The 13,501-nt window shown below is 39.0% G+C and overlaps 1 protein-coding gene across 5 annotated transcripts in view; it reads left to right on the forward strand.

The window, feature by feature from the left end:
* The window catches only part of col18a1a (collagen type XVIII alpha 1 chain a), a 79,693-nt gene that overhangs the window by 30,674 nt on the left and 35,518 nt on the right, over positions 1-13,501 (forward strand). The window contains exon 1 of one of the 5 annotated variants that reach the window (XM_058391465.1): positions 8,880-9,236. The exons of 1 other annotated variant lie outside the window; for it this stretch is intronic. In XM_058391465.1, the coding sequence (XP_058247448.1) occupies positions 8,981-9,236 (256 nt within the window). In that variant the 5' untranslated portion in view covers positions 8,880-8,980. 3 more of the 5 variants (XM_058391466.1, XM_058391468.1, XM_058391463.1) reach the window with 3 other exon arrangements.

The raw sequence follows: 13,501 nt of genomic DNA on the forward strand, positions 1-13,501 counted from the left end.
CATATCTTCTTCTTCTTCTTCTTTCGGCTTTTCCCTTCAGGAGTCGCCACAACGAATCATCTCTCTCCACCTATCCCTATCTTCTGCATCCTCAACACTTTCACCCACTAGCTTCATATCCTCATTTATTACATCCATATACCTCCTCTTTGGCCTTCCTCTTTTCCTCCTGCCGGGCAGCTCCATCTACAAAATTCTCCTACCAATATACTCACTCTCCCTCCTCTGAACATGTCCAAACCATCTTAATCTGGCCTTCCTAACTTTGTCCCCCAAACGTCCAACATGAGCTGTCCATCTGATGTACTCATTCCTAATCCTGTCCAACTGTGTCACTCCCAAAGAGAACATCAACATCTTCAGCTCTGCTACCTCCAGCTCTGACTCCTGTCTCTGTCTGTGACACTGTCTGAAAAACTTACATATAAAGTCAACAATTATATTTATAAAAGTGGTATCATTAAAAAAAAAATATATATATATATATATACCTGCTGATGATGTCACAAACTTACAAACTATTTCAGTTAATTATTGCTAGAATTAGAAGTATACCACAAACACAGATAAGCGGAGTGATGCACACAATGAAATGTTAAAATGTAGTTATATGTAATATAAACACTCTTGGAATGTCGCTAGTCCAATCAGATTAGTGAACTGAAACTAACTGTTGTATAATTAGTAATATTTTCTTTTTTCACAGATTAGCTGTAAATATGGTTAATAGCCTAGGCTGCTAAGTAAAAAAGTCTTCTGCTTATCGTGTATCTTCCTCTTCCTTTCTGTCACTTCCTGGACTCATGTTTCCTCGAGCAAAAACAGATTTGCATGTGCTTACAGTTCAGATTTCGGTGAAAGTGTTTTGGGACAGTCTCAGAGCGTCAGAGGTCAGCATCTGTTATCAGCACATAATCAGAGAAATGATTAACACAAAACAGTCACTGGTGTTTCACATGTATTTTACTATCCACTGGGGAGATTCTCCAAAAAATAAAGGAATTAGCATCGTCTCCATGCGTCTCTTGGACCAGGTTGTCTCTGCTAGTAGTGCTTAGCATCTCAATGTCCCCATCTAGCTGCTTGTCCCTGCAGGGGGCCACACAAAAAGCCCTGGACAAAAGGCAGCTGGCCTCAGGGAGACATGCCCTGCATGCCATGCTATTGTCAGCATTTCTATTGAACATTTAAAGTTGAGAGTCTTTGTGTCTCCTCACGAGACACAACTCCTCCCTCTTTCACCTCCTGCTGTACGGTTACTGTACACACACTGAGACCTTTGACCTAGAAGAGTGGAGGAAATTTTCAGAAACGGGATCACTCAGATAAACAAGTGTGATTTGCTGAATGCTTATTTGTTCTGGTCTGTGGTTTGTGGAGCTTTCCAAGAGCTTTTCTGTACGTAACAATATCCAGAGTCTGTCACAAGAGCCTGGACACTGCCCATGTATGTTCATAGCTCAGCAACTCAACTATCCATTACCCTCATGTGTGTGTAGTTACTTCAGAAAATGCCCTCTTTGATCAGTGTTTTTCATTTTTCATGTGTGAGTAAAGAAAAACTAGTGCTAGGGCAGTTGAGCCTGTGGGGTGGATCAGTGTGTAGAGATTTAAACTAATTATCAGAGGATTATTTATTTTTAGGAAACTGCAGACTTTTTTTCACACAACCTCATGGACAACAACATTTGGTCTCTCACCGATTAACACTTTGATATTTGGGTCAGCTTGAATACTCGACTACTAACTTGACAGCTATTTTAATACCCTGGGAACTTTTGTGTTTGCACCCTTGGCTGTTATCGCTGTTGTCTCTCTTACATCTTTGTTCTCCTACCTGACTTGTTATATGTGAGGAGACAGTGCCAAAAAAACAATAAAAGCTCCTTTTAGCTCTCCTCTCAACTTGGCATCTGCTGAATAAATAAATGTAAGTTATCATTTATACTCACTGAAGACTTATCATTTGTGACTCATCTTCTCCACCTTCTCTAGTCACACATGAATTCCCTAAAATTGGGTCTGTTCTCACCTGGATACTGTAGACTTATGGTGTAATAAAGATGGTCCTGGGCTTATACCAGGACTCAGGTTCCATACTGAGTCTCATTTAAACCAACTGGTTTCTTCTACATGAAGTCTCACCTCTGGCTTAGAGATGCTTTTTGCAAAATTGCTGCATACAGTATGTTCAAAAAAATATTCAGACCCATGTTTTCACATTTTGTTATGTTGTAGTCTTATTCTAAAATTGCTTAAAACACTTAACACACATACCCAATAATGACGAAGCAAAAAACGATTTGTGCTCAGATGTTTCTGCACTTTGATTGGGAGTCCACCTTGGCAAATTCAATAGATCTGACATGATTTGGGAAGGTACACTGTCTATAAGGTGTAACAGCTGAAAATCTATGACAAAGTCTCAGACTGGGTTGAAGGTTTATCTTCCATCAGGACAGAGCTTAAACACACAGCCAAAACAACGCAAGAGTGGCTTAAGGACAACTCTGTGAATGTCCTTGGGTACCCCAGCCAGAACCTGGACTTGAACTACATCAAATATCCCTAGATATAGACCTGAAAATGGCTGTCCACCAATGTTCCTCCTCCAACCTGACAGAGCTTCTGCAGAAAATCCCAGAATCCAGATGTGCAGAGCTTGTTGTATCATACAGCATGACCTTTCTCTTTGTCATTATGGGGTATGGAATATAGTCTGATGTGGATTTTTCTACTAGACTACTATCTGAATGCACTGTAATTAATATTGCATGAAATTATCTTGCATTGATTGCCTTGCTTAGTAAGTTACTTGCTATTACATGTTACTAATACTTTGTAATGTGCATTCATGATAGCTGCTTTTGTCTGGAAATTACAACCTAGCTAAGCTAGCTTAATGATTGTTCTTCTTTAAATGATGCTCTTCTTTACTATACCAACCTGCTCATTTAAAGGCCGCCTATAACGATTTTCTTGATGTTCTGAAGATCCAAAAAGTTTCTTTTAGGTATTTCTCTTAGTCACTTCTGATAAAGCATAATCATTTCACTTTAAAGCTGGAGTTGCTGGGGCAGTGGGGGGAAAAACACTTGGTACATCAGCAGTTCAGAACTAACCTATTTTTTTTTCCAACTGTGCATATCATCACTGTCATCTGAAAACTTCCTTAAGAGCAATAACTTTTTTCAGGATGGAAAGAAGAAGCAAAAAAAAAAACTGTTGAACTGATCACATGTGTAGAGTTTAGGAAGTTAGACATCCGGAGTTAGGCATTCCTGAGCAATTTATTTATTTATTACGGCTGATAGCCTCAGCACTAGACATAATACATTTCACACATGAACAACTTCCCGGTCACGTCCAGGTTGCCAGGACTGCAGTTTCCTCATGGTTTAGCGAAGCAGACTGAAGATTGAATGATGACTTTTGTCAGTGGAGTTTCACTTTGTGCACAGATTTTCACTGATTGCTGCTAATTACCAGGCCTAAGGATGTTGTTTTTGCTGAGTGCTTGCACAGGCTCAGACAGGCTGGGTCAGGCACGCTGGAGGAATAACATAAAGACCTGTTAGCTGACGGGTTCCTTTTGCTCTATCGTATGGAAACATGATCTTTGACACAGGAATTATGTGACTTTTTAACCAGTAAAATCTATCGTTTTCTTTTCTGTTAAGATATGTAGTGTACAGTTGGGCTCAAGTATTAAATCCAAATACATATTTTAAACACTTCTCCAGTTATGAAAAAGGTTTGTGAAAAAAGCACTACACTGCACTTTATACATAAAAGTCATTATCAGTTTATGGTATACGCTGTATTTCAGCGACATCTCCTGGATAGTTTCAACTTTAATTTTACTTTTACAGTGAAGGACAAATGTGAAAGCACAATTTTGTCAGCCAAGGCATTGAAAATAAGCAATGATTCTGTCACATCTGGTTTGTCTCAGGGATAATAAACACTGTGCTTGTCTACGTTTGACATGGACACTTCCACTTTTACAAATCTTCAGAGAGTGTAACAGCAAAACTAGACAGAGATGTTTCCAAAAGATGCAGAGATGTTATTATCTATGTACAGACAAGTTTATTACAAGCAGGCTGCAAATGCATCTCCTTTCATTTCTTTTATTGCGCCACTCACTAGTGCTCATGTTGCACTCTTGGTGGTAATGTCATCTTACTATTATTATCCTAACTATAGCCTAATATATTTTGGAGTCATTTTTTTTTAGCCTCATAAAAGTAATACAAAATGCAATAGAAAGCGTTTTATTCTGACGTGAGGTTTAATAAAGACATGAGCTCTGTAATTTATTTGCTCAATTTGCTAATTACTTAAGAGGGATTGTAAACATTTATTAAACTTTTTAAAGCAAAGAAGGAAAGAAATGTTGCAAACTCTGTTCTTGCTCTGTTAAAAAAAAAAAAAGCTCTTTAATTTTCTTACTGTGTTTATTGCTTAGTCTGCATTTGTCTGAGCCATCATTCATACCACTCATTTAATTATCAGTTATAACCTGAGCTGGAGCCCCATACAGGACGCCGGTTTCTGCAAAAACATAGCATCGTTGCAGAAATTAAAGAGTACACTGCGGCTCTGCGTAATTGCTGCAGATCTCTAGTTTGCCAAGGGAATTATACATTGGGAATTAACCCAAACTCATGTCACTTGATTTCAGGTGCATCTGTGGTAACGGCTTAACGGTTACTGTTCAAATCCCAGCACATACGATCCTTCGCACTTTAATTCACACGGTCAATTTAGCATAGTTAATCCTCCTACTGGAGAAACATGGAGAAAACCTGAAACACAGAAAGATCATGTGAAACTCCATATTGACAGAAACTCGAGCTCGGGATCTTGGCAAAGCTGTGAGGCATTTCAGTTTCAACACCATGCTTTCTCTTGTTTATATAGTTTGCAAATGCTTGACATAAGTGACCGAAAAGAGTCTATAAAAAGACAATGAAGCATATTAGAGTAAACACGGCTAAACATGGCTGGCTGCAAATTAGCATGACAATACCTCATGCACAGTTTTTAAGCGGTACACCAGATTTTAATTTGCACTGTGTAGTTAAGCGGCATTTGCCATTTGTGGTGTTTCATTTGGTCTTTACACATTTTAAAACCCACTGTCAGTTGAGGTTATGAGTGGTAATGACTGTGTTATGGGCCATAAATTCCTGTTCTTGGAGAGGAAGTCATAAATTCCTGTACTTGTGCTACATGTTTACCCATAAGCTAAAATAATAATAATTTTAATAATAATAATTGGCAAATAATTAGATAGAATTATATATTCCGATCAACATTAGTATTTGGCCAATTCATTACCAGCTGTTGAGCAGACACAGCGCACATTCTGAGATTTTTTATTTGTATTTACTTTTATTTAATAAGTAACATGTCTTGGATTGTCTCCATTAAATAATAATAATAATAAATAATAATAATAATAATAAATTGGCATTCATGTTGATCTAGTGCCATAAATAACCAGTTGCAGAAACCATAAATCCATTTTTCTAAGGTTATATTTTCATTAGTTATGAGAATCAGACATGTTTTTAAGATTTTACTGATCATATTTCATGTTTATTTATTGGCTTATCTAGGCACAAAACTACAGATTGTTTTTTGCATCAGTTTCTGTGCTAGTGCATCCCTATATTAGTGAATTTGTCCTATTTTATCATTTCGAAACCCTTTTTGTTTTCACCTAGCTTTGTATAAATTGTACACAGTCAGTTGCACTAATAATGAGACCTGAAAACAGTACATTCAGTAACAAATGCTACAGAGTTGTTAAGTCGTCTACATGGTCTCACTTCCCAGAAATATCTACAGTTTTAATATAATTCACTTCTAACAGGAGACAGCTTAATTGATGACTTAATTCAAACACTAAAAGCAAATACAAACAGTGTTATCTAATCATTGAAGGACGTGATGGCAGTTTCCTGTACAGAGGAACAGAATGAGAGAATAACATATCAACCCCTAATGAAGGCCTGGCCACCCATCAATCTGGCAGTCAGAAATCCTCTGTAGTACAGACATACGTCTTAATATATTCCTGCCTATTCATTATTATAATTTTACCAGCACTGAGACTATGATATTTCCAGATTTGAGACTTTTGTTGCATGAAAGTCTGAAAGTCGGTTTCCCAGTTCATAAGACATTTTTAATGCTTAAAGTTCTGAAAAAAGACGTGCAGAAAGAAAGGAAGGAAAAGAGGTTGGGGGTTTATTGCAGGAGGCGCACATGCACGGGAAATGCCTAGACTGCGGCAGAGGAAGCTGCAGCAATACTTTACAAAGCCACAGCCATGGTACAGCTTGACCAGTAAACACACTAGGGAACTTCGTGTCCCAGTAACGGAACTCCAGCAAGAGTGAGCTGTGGGAAAGAGGTGGAGTGCATGCTGGGAAAGGTCACTCAGAACAGGTCCTATGAGGGAGTCAACATATAGAGCATGGGGATTCCCATCCATGGACATACCCGAGCCATGAAGTGATTTATTGCATTTTCAGTCAAAGAACAAGCCCATTGTGAGTTGAGGTTATGAATGGTTGTGACTGTGTAAAGCTTCATAAATTCCACCTCCTGGAAAGAAAGGGATGATGGTCATGGTGAAACTAATTGAATGTACTGTTGCATGTTTGGTCTTAAGCACTAATATTTCATATTATTTGCGTAATAATAATAATAATAATAATAATAATAATAATAATAATAATATCTACTTTAGCAAATATTTTTTTTTAGATTTAATTTTATTGAATAATTAACTTGCAAAATGTTTTGTAAGATAAACTCTATTAATTATCTATCCAAATGCTATTCATGTTGATGTCATAGTACGATGAATGGCTTGTTTTAGAAACCATAAATATGATCATAATTTTTTCATTCGTTGTAAGAATCAGATATTTTTCTTCATTGGCTGATAGAGGCACAGAGCAACAGTTGTGTTTTTGTTTTGTTTTTTTGTTTTTTTGGCACATCAGCTTCCACACTGGTGCATATCGGTACAGTTGTCGTATTGGACCATTTTCTGCAACTGTTCACAATTTCCTCAATAGCCATTTGTCATTGCTTAAGACCCACTAGTGTTTTCGGCTGGTTCTGGCATGAGGATGCTGTTTAGCATTTGTTCATGTCATTCCCACATTACTCCCCAATGACACCCAACTCATTTTGACCATGTTTCCTGGCTTAAATGTTTGAAAAGAGGAGGGGTCACGAATCACAGTTGCTCCTTGAGAGCCGAGGCGGGTCAAGTATCTTGTGCGTAGGTTTTTCCACATTGGAAATTATTTGTCCCATTGCTTATTGTTTCTTCATCTAGCTTGGTTTTAAACAGAACGACGGTGCAACTACAGGAGTCACAGGCTTCCAGCCTTTTCCATCTATTATTATTATTATTATTATTATTATTATTAATTCAGACAGAGTATGTCAAATATGCTAGGAGTCCGGTTAGGCTCAGTATGACTGCTTCTAAACCAGTTCATGTCCAGATTTAGGTTAAGTGCATTCAGTCACCTCATGTACTAGGGATGCTTATAAAGGATTAAATATTTGCCAGAGTGTTTTGTACTCCTACAGTATCCACATATTTAGTAGGTGTTGTAAATATGGTAATATTTAATTGAGAGCCAGGGGCTCACATTAAGCTAAAATTTATTAGCTTTTATAGTCCTACTGACAAGCAAAAAAAACTGTTAACTGTTAATAACACTTTTAAGACATAATACTGAATTAACTATCAAGTCTACTGGAAGTGCCTGCTTTTAAAAGAATTTCTCTTCCGCTGAGCTAACCTGACACAATAGTCTCTGTTGTTAGACAGATGATATAGAGTTGAAAGTCATGAGCAGCCATGCATGCACACTTCTGATCATCCTTTGCATTTCCTCTATGTGAGTATGGAACTAGGTGTTTGTCTTGTAATAATTTTGTAGCTCCCATTAATAGGTGTCCTGTCACTAGATCTTATGGACTTGTCTGTACCAGTCTGAACAAGAGAGAGAGTCCTAGATCACTGTTTAACTACTCCCTGCATGGAATGGAGAGTTGGGGGTGGAAAAGTAATTGCAAGGTAGAGCCAAAGAGCATAATTTACAATGACCAGAGAGAGAAAGAAAGAAAGACAGATAGAGAAAAATTTATATCCTACACTGATAGAGGTAAGAAAAGGCATTTTCATCTGTACTCTGATACATATTTTGACATTCCTACTTAATATTTAAGAATTGATGCATTTTTTGTCCTTAGCTATCCGAAAGGATGTCTTGTTAGTTGAATTTGCTCTATAGGGTTAACTTATTTTAAAGGAAATGGGAAAGCTGCAGCTGATGGATATTCAATGCTCTCAGATTTGAAAAAAAAAAAAGATTTTGCAGAATATAGTCTAATTAAATATAATCAAATGTAATCTACATTGATCTAATAGTGCTAACCTGTTTTTGAAACCACAAATACGATATGCTACAATAAATTATCCTTAATCGTAAGAGTCAAAAATGTTTTAAGACTAATTTTGCACAGTCGATTTAAACTGCAGGAGGGTAGACTGTGGAATGTGTGTGCCTCTGTAAAGACTGTAAAAGTGAAAAAAAAAAAAAAAAAGTTCCATCAGCCAGGCATTTGTCCCAGTCGCTCAAATCACCAGCATTCACAAAAGGAAGCCTCACAGGCGTTTTTTGGCAAGATTATCTATCAGCAGACACACTGTATCACTACAGAAACAAAAGAAGAAGGAGGAGCTGTGGGAGGAAAAGTCCCAAGCTCAGTCCAATAAGAAATCAGCCCCCCCACATAAAGAATAGTTTACTCCTCCTCTAGACTTTTTCTGCCTGCTTTGAGGGGCTGAGTGCTGTGACTCCAGGTTGAGTAAGTGTGGATTACTGACTGTGGGCATGCCTGCTGCAAGACCCCGTGTGAGCTGCTGAAAGATCAGATGTTGAGCAAGATGTCTTCACTTGGACTATGGCTTGGTGTGTTGGTGGGTCTGTGTATTGGGCATTCACATGGATGGTTTTGGTTTGATAAGTCAAAGGACAACAGCGAGGGCACTCCGACACCATCCTATGCGACAACTTTGGGCACAACTTTGGGCACAACTTTGGGCACAACTGTTCCAAAAACGGTAGCTACGACAGAATACCTGTGGACAAAAGGTACAGATGCTCCAGATGTGGATGTCCATGCTAAGGGTGAGGAGAAGGGGAGTGGAGGGGGTGCAGAGGTAGAACATGGTCCTGAGTCAGAGTCTGACTCTGGATCATGGTCTCTTTCTGGGTCTGGGGATGAACCTGAATCTGGGCCTACAATTAAACCTGACACTTTACCCCTTCTGACGAAAATCCAGGAAGTCAACAAAGTTCAAACCAATTTGTCTATTGGCGGGGATAATATCCATGCTGTCACAGAGGATATGAAGCTGGAGAAGAATCTGACCAAAGTGGATCTCTCAAAAATGGATGAACGCATTTCGAGTCAGTTAAACATAAGCATAAACATTTCTTCTGAAAGTGTCAGTGATTATAGAAACACATCAAATGACAATAGCTCTAATTGGCATGCTGATCTTAATAACATGACACAGTATTCCCATGAATACTCTGTCTCAAAAGAGTTACTAACTGCAGAAGGCAATCAGTCTTTCTTTGCTAGTGAGATACCTGCCACTAAATCCCCACTCTGTCTGCTGGTAGATTTTGATTTGCCATTTTGTCATAGTCTGAAAAATGGTAGTTTCATTATACCCAACTTTCTTAACCAGAGCAGTGTGGAAGATGTGCAGTCATTTCTGGGTGAGTGGGCTTTTCTCATTCAGTCAAACTGCCATGAGGCAGTGGAGTGGTTTTTCTGTTTGCTGGCAATGCCAAGCTGCGGGATGCCAGGCCTGTCCCCACAGATGCCATGCCGCAGCTTCTGCGAGCTCCTGACCGACAACTGCTGGACACTCCTGCAGGACAGACGCCTCCCAGTGGAATGCAGCTCACTCCCTGAGGAGGGTGATGATGGCAATCAGTGCTTGTCCATTAGTACCCAGAAAGGTAAAGGCGGGTTAGAATGCCATCTCTCTTTTCAGCCCATTGAAGAGATGCATTCTGAACCAGCGGCCACCTGTTTGTGGGTTGTGTCCTTCACCTGTTTCAAGGCGTGTTTTTTGTTTATTTGTCTGGGTTGGTTTGCATGCTTGAGTGCTGTGTGGTCTTGAGACAGATGTAAGTGCATGGTGGTTTGGGCGTGGGTGCAGAGAGAAAAGGAAACAGGGCACTTTTTCATTTTGCACATTCACTTCATGGTGTTCCACTATGCATGGTACCGTCCTACTAAACTTTTGCATGTTTTTGTTAATGTCTTTGTGTTCACGTGTGACTTTGTCATGCGTGTGACCTTGTTAATTCCTAACATCAAACTAGGCTAATTTTCTTTTAATATAATTGTGGATACTTTTGGATAATTGTTGATCATTACTTTTATTCGTCACTTCATTACTCGGATCATCTTTAATAACTTTAATAGGGACATGCATGTGCAAATAGTGGGATTTGCAGTCATTATTCCCTATAACATATGTCTCTTGTTATTACTGGGTGCCTAAATCATCAAAATGTTGGAATGTCTATTCAGCAGGGGCATGGGGTACATGCAGTCCTGAAGAAATTGTGACCAAAGGGCATGTGAAACAGTATCATCAGTCATTGTACTGGAAAATTGTGTTCCATAAGGTTATGCATGGGTACTAGGTACTTTCCATTCACAAATTAAGTTTAAGTATTTAAAGACAAGGCACTGACCTTAATTTATATTTACTTCTGCCAAACGTTCACACGATCCTTTCTTACTATCTCCAGCTTGTTGTTTAATGCTCTTGGGAGCTAGATGTCACAGATCTGCAATTACAGCAGTTATTCTGAACCATTCCACAGCCATTTTTAAAATTTCTCTTGTAGTCATGGGTATTGTGCTTTTGCCAGAGGTACAGGAAACATGTTGAGTTAGGGTCTATGGTTTAGTAAGACTTGGGTTTTCTGATGCTGGCTCAGATTTGACTTTCACAACAGAGTTCTGTAAAATGGTCTGTTCAGATTCTTTCATATATGTATACAAATGCATTTTTAGCATCAAGTCATTATTTTTAAAGAATGCAGTTGTCCACAAGAGTGGGTGCACCAATAATATCATTTAATGGACTGGTAGAAATGCATTCTGAGACCTGTTCAGAGAATGCATATTTTACTGCACTGTTGCTGTAAATCTGTGTTTCTTTAACAATGCATCACAGGTGGATGTTCCACAGAGCGATGTGAAATTGTATCTGAAGTGCTCCTACAGAGATTGAGCATCTGGTATCATTCTTCCAGAATCAGTAGAAGTAAACCAGCACAGTCCCATTGCTAAGGGGACACTGGCAGTATTAGGGAGGTTTCTAATGCAAACAGCATGCTTGAACACACTTGAGAAAGTTCTGGAAAAAAACCTTCTTGGTGGTCTGCAGAATTAGGACAGAATGAAGTGAATTCTGCACATTATTTAATAGCAACTGTGTCAAGGCTGAACCACAGTACAAAAAAAAGGGCACTGTGCATTTCTGTAATTTTTATTAAACTCTTTAGGAGAAGGTTCTGTTGGTGCATTTGAATAGGACAGCTAATATGGTTCAATTTGCCTATCTTGCTAGGAGAGTCAAGATTTATTCTTGTTCCTGTTCATTACCTTGTTAGTTTTTACTTAGCTGCATCCCTCTCACATCCACAACCATGTCACCTTTCACCTTTTGCCCCCATATTTCCAGGCATTCTTGAATACTTCAGTCTTTCTTGCCTCTCACACTCTGTCCCACGCTCACACCCAATCCATATAAAGAGTCTTCTTGTTCACAATTTATGACCTACAATGGTCAATATATTAAACACGTCCTGGTATCTGTACAGACTACGTCATGGTGTGTGGGAAGTGCTACTTCATGGTAGTTTATCAGCAGTTGAAGGCTTCGTCCTGTCAGCCAGCAGAGGTGGCTCTGTGGGTGATGTTTCTTTTTTAAGGAGTAGGAATTCAGAGGAGGTGGTGATTTCACACAGGCCTTTTTTGGTGCTTCATGAACAAATTACAATACAGACATTGAGGTGATCCTGTGTTGGGAACATAGATGAATGAATCATAGTGGGAATATTACTGATTTATTTTTTTAATTGGATCAGGCCTATCTTTGTTACAGTAGGGTGTCTGACTGGAATACTGACTGCTTCTCCAATTCACTCCCTTTTCCACTCATGCATCAGTGCTGGTGTCAGTGATGGTCTATTGAGCCTTTATAAAAATGGGTTCACACTTGAGTCAGTTTGTGAGCTTTACCGTCATACCATCGGATGTTGGAGTGCAGTGCATAAAACCAGCTCCAATTAAGGATTTAGTCATGTATGAAAACTTTATTCACCTTGAACAGTTGTGTTTTTAATAAATATAATAGAAGATACAAAGAGCAGGCTGTTTCTTTAACGGTGCATCACAGGTGTGATGTGATATTGTGCATGAAGTGTTCCTACAGACATTCAGCATCTGGTATCATTCTTTCAGAATCAGTAGAAGTAAACCAGCAACAGTCCCATTACTAATGGGACAATGGCAGTATTAGGAAGGTTTATACTGTAGATTAATTCACATTGAAAAGTTATGTTTTTAATAAATATGAGAACAGGCACACTATTCCTGTTTCTCTTTCCTTTTCTTAAGCTTTACCAAAAGGCACCTTGATTAGACTATGAGTGGTAGGTTTGTACAATCATGTGAGTGTAACCCCTGCCCGGGTCCTACTCGCCACCGCTCTAAGCGGGTTTTGAACCCGGCTCTTCAGCATGGGCGGTGGGTGCTCTAACAAGGAGGCTAAAGACTGCAGCCCCTAGCATCAGTCGCTAGTTCGCCTCTTGAGATCAGGGGAGTGAGGTTTATCTGCACAGCACCTACCGCTGGCCTCAATTACACTCAACACCCTAATCCTCACTCCCATCCGGGTCACGGCACCAATGTAACCACCCCCAGGTCCTACTCACCACCGCTCCAAGTGGGTCTCGAACCCGGGTCTCCAGCATTGTCTCATTTCACTATGTACTGCCTCAGCTATGTATGGTTGAAATGACAATTAAAGCTTCTTGACTTGACTTGACATAGGAACGACTTGACGTGTGGGAAAAGTTACATTATCATGAATGTGTAGTGCTATATGATGCATTTATATAGTTCAGTTATATAGTTATATATGTTCAGGGTTGCCTTGGATTATATTAGGCTTCTAGTTTATTTAGATTTTAGGATATAGAACCAACTCTATCACTGGAAATGTTTCAAGGAACATAGTGGTGTATGGTACATATTTAACTTATATAATGCAAAAAGGACTGCTTTAGGCCATGCACACTTCAGGTTTAAATTGGAATACAGATGCAGACATTTGGAGCACTAAACATGCACA

Source organism: Hemibagrus wyckioides, linkage group LG06, assembly GCF_019097595.1.
Source record: "Hemibagrus wyckioides isolate EC202008001 linkage group LG06, SWU_Hwy_1.0, whole genome shotgun sequence".
Classification (NCBI taxonomy): domain Eukaryota; kingdom Metazoa; phylum Chordata; class Actinopteri; order Siluriformes; family Bagridae; genus Hemibagrus; species Hemibagrus wyckioides.